Source organism: Ostrea edulis, chromosome 5 (genome assembly GCF_947568905.1).
Source record: "Ostrea edulis chromosome 5, xbOstEdul1.1, whole genome shotgun sequence".
NCBI lineage: Eukaryota > Metazoa > Mollusca > Bivalvia > Ostreida > Ostreidae > Ostrea > Ostrea edulis.
The window spans coordinates 29792424-29812006 of NC_079168.1; the positions used below are offsets into that span (position 1 = coordinate 29792424).

At 33.5% G+C, this 19583-nt stretch overlaps 1 protein-coding gene across 1 annotated transcript; it reads right to left on the minus strand.

Moving 5' to 3' along the window:
- Nucleotides 1-4807: 4807 nt before the first annotated feature.
- Nucleotides 4808-19579, minus strand: LOC125652444 (dnaJ homolog subfamily C member 10-like). The gene is made up of 7 exons (XM_048881658.2): nt 19452-19579; nt 17077-17219; nt 16870-16969; nt 16080-16276; nt 14763-14933; nt 14148-14237; nt 4808-5078 (listed from the first exon to the last, which is right to left on the minus strand). The coding sequence occupies exons 2-7, from the start codon at nt 17160-17162 to the stop codon at nt 4949-4951; spliced, it is 774 nt and encodes a 257-aa protein (XP_048737615.2). The 5' UTR covers nt 17163-17219; nt 19452-19579; the 3' UTR covers nt 4808-4948.
- Nucleotides 19580-19583: the final 4 nt, after the last annotated feature.

The window sequence follows — 19583 nt, forward strand, 5'->3', positions numbered from 1 at the left end:
CTGAAATCATCCCGTTTGTCATAAAGTTGAGTTGGTACTTTGCCGTTAATATCTACTTTCAATAATTTATCTAAGCACGAAGTAATTAGTGTACAATTTCTCCTTAACAAGGTCATATACTTCATTAGAGTTCATATGTACATGTATCTGGAAATTATCAAGAAAAGGGTGAAGGTAACGAACAGTAATCAATCAAAAAATTAATAATTACGTTTATCTAATCAAGATATAAAGCTCATAGTGGGTGTCACTGGTCCACAGGGAATGCTTACTCCTCCTAGGCAACTGACCCCACCTCTGGTATATCCAGTGGTCCGTGTTTACCCAACTCTTTATTTTGTATTGATTATAGGAGTTATGAGATTGATTACTGTTCATTATCTTCACATTTTCATAATAAAGAATATAGAATTGACACGGACCCTAGGAAGCACCAGAGGTGGCATCAGGTGTCTAGAAGGAGTAAGCCTCCCCTGTCGATCAGCCACACTGTGAGTTAGTTATCTTATCCTTTAATTGGCGGATTCCGTAGTAAAAATTAGTAAGTAAAGAACGATATAACCTTTGGTATGAAACACTTTTTGGGACCTAATGATTGGTTATAAATGCAAATGAGATTATTCTAATCACCATATGGATGCGAAATGCTGACTTTGAAGGAGACTGTTGAAACCTCTTTGATATCAACTTATTTGTAAGCAGTCTGCCTCGGTTTAGAAATGGATGATGCACAGAAATTGCCCTTGCGTATCGAATCAGTTGAGAGACATGGACACCATATGCAGGCAAAGAAGGTCCCAGAAAGACTTGTGCCTTGTGCCAATCAGGTTATTCTCTATGAATAAAATATTATCTTGATCATTATTGTTATTATTGAATATTACTGCATCTCGTTTGCCCAAAATATGACTTATTACAAGCAGTTTGTCATTATATCAACGTCGATGTTCAGTAAAATATCAAATTGATGGAGTCTCTGAGTACAAAATGATTTTAAAATACACCTATACTGTTATGTTAGATCAAAGTTTATTATGCCATGGAATATCATAATTATGCTTACCAGTTTCATCTAAAGAAAACATTTATTTGACGTCAGAGTGCAATGCAATGATTCTTCTCTACTATAAATTGCTTCTCTTCAAAGTACATTGTGCTGAACTATTCAAAGTGGATTGTTACACTTAATATTGTGGTCCATCACTGCGACTAAATATACATGTAACCAAATTTAAGGTGATTTTGTCAAAAGATAAATGGCTGTACTATAAGAGTAAGGAGAACTTTATAAACACATAAAAGTCAAAATTGTGATCAAAAGAATGACAAGTATGACGTAATATGACATAATATATCAAAACTGCGGAGGCCTGTGTTGTATTAGGCATTCGGTGTTTTGCTAAGTCATTCGAAGTGTGATTCGGTGTTAATGAAAGATGAAGATAAGAACAATGACCTCATATCAAGAACATTACCCTTTCCATTTTTCTCAGTGTTTTCAGAAAATATCCGTTATATGTACAAATTGTCTCGAGATGAAAAACGACTGGATTGCTTCGTGTAACTATACCGTATTTCTAGGTCACCAGAGTAAAGTCATGTGACCTATTGTAATTGGTTGTCGTCCGTCGTCGTGCGTTAACAATTGGACATTTTAAAGTTCTTGATAAACTCCTGCACCCAGGGCCATAGGGGCGGGGCAAAAACTGTCAAAAATTGACCAATTTTCAAAAATCTTCTCTACAACCGCACATGTGTAAGGAAAGCTAATTCATAGCGATGAAGAACATGCGGGAAGGCCTCTACCAAAATTGTCAATTTCATGATCCCCAGGGTAGGGGTTCTGACTCCAGGGCGGAGCCAAACTTAGTATATAGTGTTTCTATGTAAAACACTTGCATCTTCTTTCATGCTATTGATACTTAAATGAAACTAAATGGATATTTAGAAAGAGTTGGTATTTCTTTACCAAAATTGTAAATTTCATGATCCTAGAGTCTAGGGTAAAGATTTGGTTTCAGGGTGGTGTCAAAATTATTATAATAATTTGAAGGACTTCTTAAAGTTTGCTGATACCGTATTAAATCTAAATGCATATTTAGGAATAGCAGAAAAGGATGTACAAAAGAATGGTGAATTTCACAACCCATGGTTTTGACTCTAGGATATGAGTCCAAATTAGTCATATCGTTTACTGTTAATACACATGTTATATAGTGTAAAGCCTTTTATCATTGTATGCACTTTTGAGGGCATTGAAGTTTTCAGAACACGTCTTGTTTTATACTGTTGCTGAATATTAGAATTTAGCTTTGATATTCAGAACAGCAATTTTTTCTAGATTCCATAGCCCTTGGGAGTAGTGATACTTTTAACTAGTACTCAGGTGATCGATACTATCTGTGGGCCTCTTGTTTAAATCAATCAACAATTGTCGAAAGCTTATAGGTATATGTGCTGTATCAAACCGTATTTTGTTCAGTGTTAAAACCAGACCCAAATTTTGTCAGTATGATTTATTGATTTAATATTGTTTAACGTCCCTCTCGAGAATCTTTCACTCATATGGAAACGACACCATTACCGGTGAAGGAATGCAAAATTTAGGCCTATGATCCGCGCTTACGGCCTTTGAGCAGGGAGGGGTCTTTATCGTGCCACACCTACTATGACACGGGGCCTCGTTGAGAGATAAATGTGCGCATCGAGAGCATCAAGTCAATTAAAGCGATCAATTCAATTGTGGATATGTTGAATTGAAGATACCTTTCATTATATACATGTAGTTGCTTTCTCTAAAAGAATTATTCAATTAATGATATCATTAATTCAATCAATAAGATAGTAATAATTGAATTATTGCGCACATTAATTGAATTAATGTGCGCATTAATGAAATTGTAGCTCATCATTTGAATTGTACAATTGTTGATATCATCCCTCCATTTGAAGACAACAATTCCATTATAACGCTCATCAATTCAGCAGAAAAATTACTGCTATCATCGATTCAATTTTAAATGTTCGCAATAATTCAGAATTGAAGATAACATTAATCAATCGAAAATATATCTAACTCAAATAAATTAACATCTTCAAATAATATAGAGCTATCTTCAATTATTTGAGGTTATATTAATTTGGCTCTCCCTACAAGTATAATACTTTTGTAAATATGTTGTAAATAGGTTTTCAAAAAATAATCCACCGATTTGTTGGTCATTTTTCGTAAATTTCGACCCAAAGGCAGTGGTGCCCCTACAAGAATACTATTGTAAATTGTTCTGAAGATTGCAACTGATCAAAATACCCCCCCTTCCAAAGTACTGCTGTGAAAAAATGTTGAGGCCAAAATCCGTGTCAAAATCGATGAGTGAATGGGATAATTGCTGTTTAAGCCAACTTTGAAGGTTAATTTCAGCCTTGTACATGTAGATAATAAATCATAGGTTTGAAATAAAAATATGAAATATTCATATACAAATACGACAGAAAATAACTTAAAGAAACTCAATATAACTGACTTTTCCCGGAAAACTGTTCTCTCCTATATAGGTCTTTTCGTTCGTTAAAATGAATCGATTATTTCTTAGATATAACCTTCATTATCAAAACGTCACCGAATATTGTTCCTCTGGATGCATCAAATATCAGAATACAACATGAAATAATTGGGAGAGGGCCTACATAGGCTATGCCTGTTGCCCAATCCTGTTGAGTTTCTCAATAAAATAATGTTTAATGAGCCACAGGCCGAGTTCTGAGAGGTAATAACTCTATCTGAATCCATGGCGACATTTACACAACAAAAACAACGAACAATTGTCTAAAATCTTACCTGTACCAAATTAGTATCTATAATTTTCATTTTAAAGTTAGGTGGAAATAAAAAATAAATTAATAAAGAGTACAATAATACGGATATACATTTCGTGGGCAATCAACAATTTATTTCGTAGTATCACGTGTTCTAGCAATATGGATGACCCCCGTCTTCAGAGATTTGTCCTGAGCAGCCTAAATGGCGCCTGGACTGGTTTTTCTACGCATAACCTACCACAACCGCGCGGTAATCGACATTTCTTTAGCCTTGACTCACATTCCTTAAATTACTGTAAATAGCTTTAGCTACTAGAATGTACTTCAACGTTTGACAATAAATATGCTACGATTACTAGTAAATTCAACACACGTTTCCTCGAGGTCTTCAATATAACGACAAGTGTCTTCTTGATCCTATATCAAAGACATTTATCATCGGGAGTTTTTTCTGTGAAATATACATAAAACTACAGGAATAGAAAAAGTCAAATTCGATCATAAAACACAGAAATGACGCGCGTTATATAGTGTCCATTCTTTATATAATGCATCATTATTTTATTCCATCTCATACTCGAAAGTTTAAAGTACATTTTCACAAAATCATAAATCATCGCTGAGCCTGACGAAACAAGGATATGCAGCGGTTATGAACTCTTTTCTGTTCCACTCCCCTTTAGCACAAAAACGTTATACACCTTTCTTTGTATATTTTAACAAAAACTTTTCTCAATTCATTGTGCATAGTAAAAACTTAATAAACTAGTATGTATTCAATTATTTCCTATATCAAAGAAATTGTAAAACAAATCAATTCAAACCGAATAATTCTTCGTTCCTGTTTAATCAACAGAAATTAGAAGTCCCCCCCCCCCTTTCACGTCACTTTCCCCATCATCCATTGGCTTTTACAATGAGCAGAATAAAAACTGAAGATATTGTTATCCATATCTCAAAAATCAACTAATCAAGCCAACACTCGTAATAGCATTATGACGTCATAATGAGTCGTATAATATCAGTTTTTAATAAAACCATACATCAGTAAATACTATTTCCACACAATCATTCGTAAACACAATATCACAAGACTTTCAGTAATATCGCAGCATCTCCTGAGGCCGGGTTACCCTGGTTTAGTGTTAGGAAAAGGAACATTGTTATTTTTATTCAGAAAAGAATGGAGATCGGTCTCTTTATTCTTCTCCAATTCGGAGTCCACAACGTTTTCAAACTTTTCCCTTTCCTTTTTTAACCTGAAATAATAGATAAATAAATAAATCTTATTAGTTAACTTTCATCACATTCTTTCGTTCAGGTGAGACCTAATTTGCCTTTCCGATCAGAATTCTAGGAAAACTACCACAGCACGTGACACACACATATCTGAGTGGGAGAACCCATCAGACATTGGGTGGAAAGGTCAAACGATGATGTCAATCTCATGTCAGGGTCGCACGCATCACAACGAACAGGAAAGAGATATATCATATTACTTACATAAAAAAAACTAAATGTATGTCTCTAAAGAATCCGACATGTTAATTAGCCCCCTCCCACATTAACTATTTAAAACTGCATCTTGACCTACATAAGGTATCCTCTAACGTACTATATACATAATACTTCTACAGTCACCGAATCTCGACCTTCAGTATCTAATTCAATTCTATAAGAAATATAATTTATAGTCAGAACAAAAAAGCAACATTAATTTCAATGTTATGACCAAACGACTCAAATGATGAAAATAACATATGCAACATGGCTATCCTGTGATGAATATATAACTCTGAATATCTTAAAAAGTAAGAAACAAAGCTACGTCCATTCAGATGATCGTTTGATATGAACTTCTAAACCCTGAATATAGTTTTAAAGTACTTAATTAAAAATAGGTTTAACTACTTTATAACAAATTGGTAACTTAAACTATATGTAGCTACTACACTGAAAATAGGTTTAATGTCTAGTTTGAAAACGGGTTTAATAGCTACACTGGAAATCGTTTTAAATTTCTATCCTGAAATTATATACTATCACCGAGTAATTCAAACATAGAATTTGTTTTTACAGGTATTCTTTGCTAAATCCTTTTTTTTTTCTCAATCAATTTAACTACGTCACTGTTTTAACATTTTGAACCATAACAAATATGAGATACATGGTACGTTTTTCATTAATTAAACTCGTAGTAGAATGCTATATTGCATATTGCATGTTGGTAAATTTTTGTGCAGAAGCGATGAGAAAATATTTGAAAAAATTTGATCTCTTTTCAAATTTGCATTCTGCCATTTTATTAATTTAGGATTAAAATGAGTAAATCTAAATTTCGCTTAATTTCTAATTCGATTATCAATTCAGGGTGAGGGCATAAAATGAAACTGGGGTCAAAAATTTCCCCAGAATGCAGTTTGCCTTCTCAGAAGGAATGAAAAGGTGCAGACTAAAAATTTCCCCCAAAAAGTTTGTCTTCTTAAAAAATATGAAAATGCGTGAAGCAAATGACTCAAATCTGATGCAATGCATTTCATTAAAAGGAACAAAGTGTCCCAAGAAAGAGAACAGAGAACATTAATTTATGATTAACATCAATAGGATTTTTTTGTAACAAATAGTAACAATTAAGTTTATTGATGTAAAAAAAAAAGTAATAAAAATTCATGGAGTTCGTGGCCTTCCATTTTTTTCAAATCAGTGATTATTACATTTCTGCTTAAATAAACATGTATGCCCAATCATGTATTGAAACATCTAGGAAAAATATTCAATTTCTTGGAAATTTGGGCATCATATTTAGATAATTTCCATTAATTAGAAGCCAAAGCATAATTGAAGACCAGTGAGTTAATTAATAAATGATAAAATTATTGTTTGTATGAATTAAAACCAAACATTTTCATGTAGAAGATACAGAATAGCTGTAGTGAGTATGTTGCAAACTGCACTAGAAAAATGAAGCCAGTCTGACTTTGATAAAATCATGAACCTGACAATACCAGACGTTAAACACAACAAGGACTGAGAGCCACCTTAATTTCCTAAAACTAGTACAATATAACAACACCCACAATTCTTCCAGCAGCCAAACACAACAAGGACTGAGAGCCACCTTAATTTCCTAAAACTTGTGCAATATAATGACTCCCACAATTCCTCCAGCAGCCAAACAAAACCAAGTTAAACGCATAAAACACCGAACTTGACGGTAATTGTTTTGGAAACAAGACAGACCGATAATTGTGACACATTACGATCATTTAACAGGCCTCATCTACATATTAAACAGATCACTGGGTGCAGTTTCTTTGTGGAATGTTCACACTGGAGCTAATCAAACAGAAGATCTGCAAGACCGGGCTCCTATTAGTATGTGCACGGGGAGAAGCCAGTCAGGTTTCCAAATTTTCCGATTTTTGGACATAAACCACAGTTAAAGGTGACCTGTCTTTTTCAAAGTAATCCATATATACATGTGGTGGGATGAATAGGTCATCCTTCGACTGACAGAATTTACTTAATTAATTACCTTCTTCAAATTGTGTACCGAAACACTCCTGAATTTAATAAACAGAAATGAAATTTACATGCTGCTAGGAGATTTGGTTCCGCAGGTCGTGAGTTCAACCCCGAGTAGGGGCGGAAGTGGGTATCCAAATAAAGTGAAATTTTCTGTGCTTTATATTAAATATTTCTTCACTTAGGGCAGTTAAGTTCATTTAAGAGTTCATTGCTATTTCCGTGCTTTATATAATATATTTCAAATGCAATGTGTATCATGTATGATCCTCTTTTAAAAATGTACGTTAAATAACTGTATCCCATTTCCATCCTTTATGACCGTGTAGCGTGTAACAGCGTGGCGAGAATTCCATCGTCATCGAAAACAAGTTTATAAGATTTGCCTAGATGGTCGAGCGGTCAAGCTCGCTGGTTACATGCTGCTAGGAGATTTGGTTCCGTACGTCGTGAGTTCAACTCCGATAGGGGCGGAAGTGGGTATCCAAATTTTCTGTGCTTGATATTAAATATTTCTTCACTTAGGGCAGTTATGTTCATTTAAGAGTTCATTGCTATTTCCGTGATATATACTGTATATAAATAAAGGAATGTTACTATAAAAAGCCCCCTGCCTTCAAATTTAAAATTGTTCAACAGAAGGTACTACAGTTATATAAATTTGGAAAATATTAGGGAAAACATTTTTATGGGACAATGGGTTCAAAATTAAGAGCAGAAATCAATCTGACTAAAGTACAGACCTATATTATTATATATATAATAATATAGGTCTGTACTTTAGTCAGATTGGAGCAGAAATATAATATATTATCAGAATATTATCTTCCCTATTATCATTGTATATCATATATCATACTATAGCTTTTATTACATGTATTACTGACGATTTCATACAGAAAATTGTATTAATGTTACAATGTTGCTAATCCATATAGTCTTTTTTTTTTTATTATGTCTGGCTTTATATGTCAACATATCATTGTATATAATTTATGTACATACATTAAACTTATGAACTGTATGGTTCTTGGTTATAATACAATACTACTATTGAAGACTTAGTAGATAAGCACTAACATGATTTTAGTGTTATATATTTTAGTGTTATATATAAACACAATGTTAACCTCAAGGTGTTTGTCTCCAGTTTTGACTTTGTATAAATTGTAGTGAAATAATAGTTACAACTGTGTTATATGTAAAATAGTTTTCCTTACTCAAATGTACAAAGTAAATTTTACTATAATCATATAGTGCACATGCATATCATCTTATATAAAATGCTAAATAACGATCTCATAATTTCTGTAAACATAATACATTTTAAAATAGCTCAATCAACACGAAACAGGGTTTCACGTTGCATTACGGATGTGTTTATTATTTAGCCAATAAAATGTAATACCGTAAACTTGATATTCACCTATGATTATAGTATTTCCAATTGTTTCTTAATCCAAAAAAAAAAAATTAAAAAAAAATTCAACATCAGATTTCAAGATTGTGGCACTTCCCTTGAGATTCAATCCTTATATACATTATAGTATAGTTTTAAAGTATGACGAAGTCGCCATTCATGCATGTCGAACATGAAATTGCAAGAGCTAATTAATTTATGATAATAAATAAATAAAAGCAAGAATTTTAAGAAACGAGATTCGTTTAGAAAATTAAAATACATGTATACTGGGTATATCAATTCCTAGTGAATAAATGGAATTTATAGCCTTTAGATCACTAATACAAAACATGAATGCGTCTCAGATTATGCATTAGTTGTTTAATCGTACCGTTTTTTAATCAGTGGACCAATAATTAATTTTCTGGAAAAAGGTAAATGTTTATGATATTTAGTGAGTAAGTCAATGAATAAATAAAACAACGTCTCGACCGTGTGGATTATTGTGTCTATCAAGTGATATTATTTTTGTTTCAACAATCCTTCGTAAAAACACGAATTCCACGGTCACACAGAAATAAATCACCCTCCCCTGATGGATCTCGTTGTCAATGTCACTTGCAGTGACTTTTTCTAACAGCAGGTAATCAAGTCATGACACATAAAAATTAAAACATTTCAGGAAGTTTCAACAAAGACCATAAATCAGATCGGTGTACTATTTTAGACTCTCCGAAAATCCTGATGTAAAAACGGGGCATCAAGAATGTCATAAAAATTTGTTTACACCTAAAACTATACAGTTGTGTCTAAATTAGCCGGTTCTTGTCTGCCAATGGCTACTCAAATACAACAATGATTGATTATATCTACCTTCACCTTACTGAACAAGTTCAACTCATACCAATATACATGTCATCATGATCTGCTGATTGGAGGAACCATTTTATGATCTTCCAAATATGTTCAACTGGAGACAATAATGACCCACCATAATTATGCATTTACAGTCCTCAGTACATGTGCGTAATCAACTAGTCTGCATCAAATCAGATCTTTAATGTAATCATTCACGGTGCCAAGCTCTGGAGTCTGAAATTCACGTCTTTAACCTATGAACTGTAATTGTAATAATCATGCAAAAATGACAAAGTTAATTGCATGTATTAGCAAATAGGAATTGGGTGTTTATATTTCTAACTTTGTTTTTAATCCCCTTTTTAAATCTGTGACCTTGTGGGATTATACCAATTTTCAAAAAGTGTAACTTAACAAACTTTGTGACCACTTCTTAATGTTTGTATATTACTGATATAAAAAAGTATTAATATACATGTAAATGTTTAAGCCATTGTCCAATTATAATATGTTTATCATACACAAATGTTAAATCATTGAGATTTTTGAATTAAAATACACAAAAACCTTTAAAAGTATAAAATAAGGTTGATAAAATTTTTAAACATCAGCAGTCATTTTACGGTTAAGTTAGCTACAATGAATGTTAAATATGTAAAAACATGGCTATAAAAATCTGTTGCTTTTCAGCCGATTCGTTGAATTTAAATAAACATGGGATTGAAAACCCATACATGTAACACAAATGACAATCAATTAACAAAAATTCTATTACATTTATTACCAAAGTTAGAAAATGCTCAGACATACAGACTTTAGAAATCTTACAGAACCAATAGTCAAAATTTTACGTGAGTCAAACCCGGTAAAAATGACATCTACATTTGGTGTTACCACAGATTTCTGTGAAATGGATCAGAATTTTTATCTTGGAGCTCATTGGGACAAGGAAAAGTCATTTCTAGAATTGAGTCAGTGTGGTTAAGATTAAAATTTATTGTCAGTAGAAGTAATTTTGAAATTCTATGTCCCCAATGCCCCTTAGATCCAAACACTCAAAACGTTATTATATAATTGCGTATATTATTTGAAATGTATTAAATCTTTCAAAATATATTGGATGATGAGACAAATGACACTGGTCTTTTATTGGATGATGAGACAAATGACACTGGTCTTTTAGAAAAAAGAATCCTAAGGTCTCAAACTAAACAAATGGCTATGTTAACTGGGGGGAAAATATGGGACCTACATTGTATTTCAAAGCACAACGCGAACAGTATCATGAAAGGAGTAGCTTTTAAAACTGTGGGAGGAGTTAGATGTACCCTCCAAATGACAATAAATTTTCAAAAAAAGGAGAAAAACTCCTGCAAGAGACGTCAAAATGGACCAAATCTGCAACATGATCTAGAGTGATCCACAAAGAAGATATACAGTAAATGTAATAATAATAATAATAATGATTAGTTTTATATAACGCCTTTTCCAGCGTATGCTGCTCAAAGCGCTTTACAATAATCAATGTACATTATTACCCGGCAGACCTTATATCAATCTAGAACTTTCTCAGCCTCCTAGGAAGCATACAGTGCAAGCTGCCATTACAAGCCCTAGAGCACTAACATTCTAACAATATCTTTCACTGTCTATAGCCAGGTACCCCTTTTACACTTGGGTGGAGTGAGGAAATTCATGTAAAGTGCCTTTCCCAAGGACACAACGTCACACAACGTGTGACAGAATAGAAACAGAAAACCCCTAATGAGTGGATGAATGGATGGAAAGATGGGCGATTGGATGGAAAGATTGACAGACATCACTCTTTCTGCTAAACAATAAAGTAAATAAATAAATACTAGTAAATTAATACAAACCAAAGCTTCAAACAAATTGTTCAATTACTTTCACTTAATTAGTTAAATATGCAAGGAATCTTAATTCTGTCATAAGAACCTACATGTCTGAGCCAAACAAATTTTATAATCCAATACACAACTAAAATGTTTATTTCAATATGAAACCATTCATATTAATCTCAACATTACCCAGGTAAGCACAGATTGTATCCATTCACATTAATCTCAACATTACTCAGGTAAGCACAGAAGGCAACTATTCATATTAATCTCAACATTACCCAGGTAAGCACAGATTGCAACCATTCATATTAATCTCAACATTACCTAGGTAAGCACAGAAGACAACTATTCATATTAATCTCAACATTACCCAGGTAAGCACAGAAGGCAACTATTCATATTAATCTCAACATTACCCAGGTAAGCACAGATTGCAACCATTCATATTAATCTCAACATTCCCCAGGTAAGCACGGAAGGCAACCATTCACATTAATCTCAACATTACCCAGGTAAGCAGAGAAGGCAACCATTCATATTAATCTCAACATTACCCAGGTAAGCACAGACTGCATCCATTCATAAATCACAATTGCCTTCTGGGTGATACTGTGTCGGGATGGTAATTACTTCCCTAACGTATGCCCTCTGTGTAGTGATGGTAATTACTTCCCTAATGAATGTCCTCTATGTACTGATGGTAATTACTTCTCTAATGAATCCCCTCTGTGTAGTGATGGTAATTACTTCCCTAATGAATCCCCTCTGTGTAGTGATGGTAATTACTTCCCTAGCAGAAAATTTTATGTCAAGTTTAGTTTTATTTGAATAAGATTCTGAAGATGCAAACCCTCTTTTTCCACATCACTTTCTAAGGAAATGGTTTATCTAAATCTAACAGCATTTCCCAACAGGATTATCTTATTACAGAAGAGGATAATGTGAACTAGCTTTCCATGGCACCAAAGGCACTTTATTGATGGGTTATCTATCATAATGCATGGAATTGTGTGTGGGGGTAGACATTAATCTTGAAGCAAATATTAAATCAAGGTCAGAGTTAAAGAGATGAACATAATTCAAACAAATATGCATGCAGAGTAAACTGTCATAATGATTGGTAGATTCTGCTGACATCATTAAAGGTTTTTTTAGTCCTCAGGAAATTTCAACTAGTTTGAAAATTCCAACATGATAGTGTTAATTATATGTAATACAGTTTACAACCACATTAACTACTTTCAGTGTAAGATAGAAAGTTAACACAAAGTTCTGTTCCACTACGTCATGGTAAATCAGTAGGTTTATATTCCACGCATCAGCACTTACCTCTCTATCTTTCTCAGTTCAACATCATCCACAGGCATAGCTAAACCACTTTCAAAATTTACAAAATTAAAAGTTTTAGTTTAAACAATATTTATTCAAATTATTTACGAATAAATATTGTTTAAACTAAACCACTTTCAATTTTGTAAATTGTATCTGTATTCCATCTTCAATTACTTACCACTTAAATCTCTGCTGTTTTACTTCCTCTATTCCATTACTTGCCATTATAATCTTCACTGATTTACTTCCTCTACTCCATTACTTACCATTCTAACCTTCACTGTTTTACTTCCTCTATTCCATTACTTACCACTGTAACCTTCACTGTTTACTTCCTCTATTCCATTACTTACCACTCTAATCTTCACTGTTTTACTTCCTCTATTTCATTACTTACCACTCTAACCTTCACTGTTTTACTTCCGCTATTCCATTACTTACCACTCTAATCTTCACTGATTTACTTCCTCTACTCCATTACTTACCATTCTAACCTTCACTGTTTTACTTCCTCTATTCCATTACTTACCATTCTAACCTTCACTGTTTACTTCCTCCATTACTTAACATTATAACCTTCGCAGTTTTACTTCCTCCAATACATACCACTCTAATCTTCACTGTTTTACTTCCTCTACTCAATTACTTACCACTCTAATCTTCACTGTTTTACTTCCTCTATTCCATTACTTACCATTCTAACCTTCACTATTTTACTTCCTCTATTCCATTACTACCACTCTAACCTTCACTGTTTTACTTCCTCTATTCCATTACTTACCACTGTAACCTTCACTGTTTACTTCCTCTATTCCATTACTTACCACTCTAATCTTCACTGTTTTACTTCCTCTATTTCATTACTTACCATTCTAACCTTCACTGTTTTACTTCCTCTACTCCATTACTTACCATTCTAACTTTCACTGTTTACTTCCTCCATTACTTAACATTATAACCTTCGCAGTTTTACTTCCTCCAATACTTACCACTCTAATCTTCACTGTTTTACTTCCTCTATTCCATTTACTAACCACTCTAATCTTCACTGTTTTACTTCCTCCATTACTTACCACTCTAATCTTCACTGTTTTACTTCCTCCATTACTTACCACTCTAATCTTCACTGTTTTACTTCCTCCATTACTTACCACTCTAATCTTCACTGTTTTACTTCCTCCATTACTTACCACTCTAATCTTCACTGTTTTACTTCCTCCATTACTTACCACTCTAATCTTCAGTTTTACTTCCTCCATTACTAACCTCTCTAATCTTCACTGTTTTACTTCCTCCATTACTTACCACTCTAACCTTCACTGTTTTACATCCTCCATTCAATTACTTACCACTCTAATCTTTGCTGTTTCGCCTCCTCCAATTCCTTCAGCCGATCATTGCTCTTTGCATCTGATAAATCCATACGAGCTTTCACCCACCTTAAAGTCAGATAATAAAAACCGTTACTTCTTTAATACTGCAGAGTTACTTATTTTTATGGGGTAAGATTTTTGTGGTTTGAGGAAAATAGAAAATGACTATAGAGTTGTTATCATAGTTCAGTTTCACTTGGTTAGATGGAGTATTTGAAATTGTCATGTCACTAAAACCAACAAAAATCATACTCCCACTAAATGAATAATTTTACAGTGGATAAAAAGAGATAAAATTAATGCTTCTACAGCAGAAAAAAAGAGATAAAATTAATGATTCTACAGCGGATAAAAAGAGATCAAATTTAAGATTTTACAGCAGATAGAAAAAGATAAAATTAATGATTTACAGCAAAGATTTTAGAGCGGATAAAGAATAAAATCCACTACACATATATTACACAACTTGTTTGTTTTCTTCCAAACGATTCAAAAACATTTAAATTTGATTATCTGAGTAAATAATTTTATTTTCTCTTGCTAATAAATAGAATGAATCAAAGGTCCCCTCCCCCTTCCTTTTATACATACTTATATCGAGCTATCTGTAAACCGATCCCCAGTGATATGGCCAATACGATGGCTTGTTTTGCCGTGAAGAAACGGAAGGGGTCTGGTACATTGGGAGAATGTGGACTCCCCATTCCATACTCCTTATAATACCAGGATCGGAACTGCTGGTCCTCCTCCTTGGTTCTCTGCCTAAAATTGAATATCATTGTAATCTGTACTGTACATAATCAAATGAAGAAAGATAACTCTTATATACAAATTGATATACACCATAAAATAAAAGTTTATACTTTTTAATAGATTTGATTTAATAAGAGAAATTCAAAATTCATGAAGTTAAATGTCATTGTGACATGCATGTAAAAGTTTCAGAAAATAAATTAATACTTCCAGCAAAAGACCTAAATTTCTTTAAAATATTTCTACATTTGTATTATTATCCACCTTTTCTTAATCTACAACCATATCACTCCAATACTAAGAGAACTACGCTGGCTACCTGTGCAGTATAGGACACAATATAAGATACTTACTTATACTTACAAAGCCTTACATGATGAGTGCCCAATTTATATCAAACGATTACTAGAGGTATATAAGCCTACCCGAAATCTTAGGTCTATAAAACAATCAGTCACTCTAGTTGTTCCAAAAAGTTGAACCGTTACGTACAGGGATGGGTGTTTCAGAACAATAGCTCCAAAACTGTGGAATGCCCTTCCAGAACATGTAAGGGACTGTAGAACACTGTGCATTCAAGAAGTCACTGAAAACACATTTTTTCCATTAAGTTTTCCAGGACTAGTTTCTATCATTTAAGTCATTCGTGTTTGCTGTTTCAGTGTATTAAGATTATCTTGTCTGTTTTGACTGTGTGTTTTAGTTTTCGAGTACCATATTGTGATGTTTTATATATATATATATAAAAAAAATTCTATGTTTTAATGTATTATAACTGAGACATTATATACGTGTGTGCATTTCATTATTATCATTATTTTAATACGCCCTGAAACTGATGTTTATTCTTATCTTGCATATTTATGGTATCTTGTGTTTTCATGTTTTATATGTACAATCAGGATAGGTACAGCTACGGACTGTTTACATGTGATAACACCTTTTATATCATTGCTTTTTAATGTTTTATTTACTTTCTATGTATTATGTGTATAACATTCTGTTGTAAGGTATTAAATATGCATTGTAAAGCACTTTGAGCGTACATAGTGTATGAAAAGGGTGCTATATAACTATGGTATTATTATTTATTACTATCTATCACTCCACACCAACTAGCCAAACAAAAGAAAAGATCACATGCTATACCCTCACCAGTAGTGTTTGTCTCTCCACGTCTCGTTTGCTTGTCGCCTCTCCTCTCGCTTTTTCTGTCCAGCTTGGTCTGGTCCATACTTCAGTTTCAAGTCATAGTCTCTTCTACTGAAAGGTTTACTTAGTGTTGTGAAGGCCTCGTTAACAGCTATAAACTTTTCATGAGCATTAATTTCTGAGGAAGTGTCTGGGTGATACTAAAAATCAAATAAAAACTATGATAAGAAAGAACTCCTATACTTCTGCATCTTCCCATAAGACATAAAACATTTGTCACTATGTATCCAGTAGTGTAGGGCATTCCATTTCCCAATTCTACAGTGTTAGGAAACTTTTAATTTAAAAGTCAGTTGTGACCTTGAACATGGACATATGGCCTTGAGTCAAAGTCATGATACACGTATGAACTTATTGCAAAAAAGCATGTAAAAACTGTGAGCCAGATGAATAAAAAATCACCGTCGTTCACAGTGACCTTGATTGTATGACTCTGAATGAAGGTCAACACACAATAGCTTGCAATATGGAACATTTCCTCTCAGGCAAAGAAGTTATGGCCAGAACAAGGCATCACGGTAGTTTTTTTTTTTTTTTTGCGTTTCATTTATGTTAAAAGACTCATATAAAATGGACAAGTTCTAACACCTGAATGATAAACGTATCTAACTGGCAATACTATGTATATATTCATCACTTTACTAAAACATATCATTTTGTTTATTAATGTTTCCCTGATAATAAGCACAAACCACAATGAGTTTCTGTTGCTATTGGAAACAATGATATTTACTTTTTTGGACAGTCTTTTATATGCTGCTTTAATTTCTTCATCTGTAGCTTCCTGGCTCACCTCCAGAATCTGGTAATATGTCTTGTTTTTTGAAAAAAATCTAAAAATTGAACAAAACAAACATAGTTATGAACCTAGTGATTTAAATTCATGTTATGGTGCTCCAAGCTCCATCAATTCAATCAAAACTCTAGAAAAAAAGTTGACCTTTGTGAGGCAATATTCAGGCCTGGTGATAATCCACATTTCCAACACAGCTGGTTGACCCTGCGATACAACATAATAGGTACCATTCTCTGTGGTCAGTTAGTGTCCATAGTGTACTTCTGCTGGTCACATGGTTAAGGCCACTGTCGAATATTAGGAGTGATACTTAAAAGTCAACATGGATTCACAAATTTTCTAATCTACTACTGTATACCTTTGTAATCTTAATACGCAATATCCAAGTTACTCAATAATTATTTCCCTTTGTGGAACTCTTATGCACGACAAGACGCACATGTTTTCGTATTGAGGCGGTGGATATAAATGCTTATCGCTGCATTCATATATTGCTTAAAGGATAATTGCCAGATGTCATGTAACCATCCGAACTGCAGGGACACACAGATTTAGTAAGTTTATGAGTATTTGCTAATAAAATAGCTAAAACAAAAATCGATAATCACCATCTTTCTTTGTTAAAAGTATCACTCTTGTAGAACAGGAAATAAATGATAATTTCATATTTAATTTAATGGCCAAATTTAAACAAATTATTATTGATATGATCAGTTTAATGTATACCAACGGCTGATATAAACAAAATTTACACTTTCATAACTTTTATCTTTTATAAATTGGTTATTTACATAGCCAGATTATACTATATGTATACATATTGTACCCACCCAAGCGTTGAAGAGAATACTGAACGTACCCCCATCACGACAGAACTGATATCACGGGAACTGCGCATTAATTCTCTCTCTCTCTATACACTGTATATATATTAATTTTATATATATTCATGCAATTCTGAATGCATGCTGATATATCAATAATCAGAAATCAAAAACAAACTCAAATAGCATCTGCACAATTATTTTTTCACATAATACTAATGGTTGGTGGGCAATGCACATGCTACCCACAAATGTAAATTAATGTTATATACAAATAACGTACTGCAAAATGTGTAAGCTTGTTTAACATCTTGTACAATTGATGGAGTAGGGGTCATTTATGTGGGAGGCAACTGGAATATGTGCATGTTCAAGCATCATCAGACCATCCTCCCACACACTACAACTGTAAACCACGAGGATCGCACTCATGTCACAGTGGCGAGAAATCATTGTGAAATCTATATTCTAACTGGAAACTCTAGGTTTCATGTACCACAGAATCAATGTATTACTAGTTCTTCCTACATGAATATTTTATGAACAGTGCAATGTGTACCCATATATCTGGTTGGGAACACTTCCTCTATACCGAGATATTCTCTCTAAAATGTGATTATCCCTCTTTAGTGAGAAAGTAAACATTTACCAAAATTTTAGTGTCTTTATTGAAAATAATCGCAAATTCCGTGCAATGCTGAATAAGTGCGACACACACTGAGCATAACGCGAATTGTCTAAAAATTGACAACACAGTCAAGAAATTTCATATCAATGTTGCTGCATAAGAGAGAAGGAGGGCAGTCTGAAATCCAATGCACATCATGAGTGTTTTTGTTTTGATTGATATATTTGCAGAAGTATCAGACATTTTAGCACTTTTTCTTCTTTTCACGTGAAACACGAAGAGATGTACTCCACGGGTGTTTTTCTTGGTTGTATGAGATATACGTGCTCTCGCTAGACAGGTTGGGAACACTTCCCCTATAGCGAGATATTCTCTCTAAAACGCGATTATCCCTCTTTAGCGAGAGAGTAAACATTACCATAAACAGGTGTTTTGGCGTCTTTATTGAAAATAATGGCAAATCCCGTGCAACGCCGAATAAGTGCGACACATACTCAACATGACGAGAATTGTTTCTATGAAATTGACAACATAGTCAAGAAATTGCATATCAAAGTTGCTGCGTAAGAGGGAAGCAGTCTGAAATCAAATACACATTGTGAGTGTTTTTGTTTTGATTAGTATCAGACATTTTAGCACTTTTTCTTCTTGTACTCCACGGGTGGTTTTTCTCTGTTGTACTAGATATATTTACTCTCGCTAGAGAGGGATAATCGCGTTTTAGAGAGAATATCTCGCTATAGAGGAGGTGTTCCCAACCTGCTACAGAGAGATAATTGCGTTTTTACGGGGAAGTGTTCCCAACCTGTATATTGCAAATCTTGTCTTGTCAAACCTAAGTTTAACATAGGTAGTGACTGCTCCAACGCAGAGGGACTAACATAATCTGACATAGAAGTCATCCTTACAAAAACAGATCTTGTGTCAGTGATAGGAAAAAATGCAATGTGTGGCACTTTAAGTGACCTAGGCCTAGTTCTTACAGAAAAACCCCCAAACAAACAAAAAAACTAAAACAAAAACATAACTACATTGCTCGATATTTTTCTTAGTCTCGGATACATTACCAGTTTGATCTGAAATGTCACTTATGATGATGTAACATAGGATTGCAAGCTGTCAGGAGTATTTTTGAGTATTTTGTTATGTAAAAATTAAACCGGAAACACGACAGAGCACCTAAACTGCAGGCGGCAACA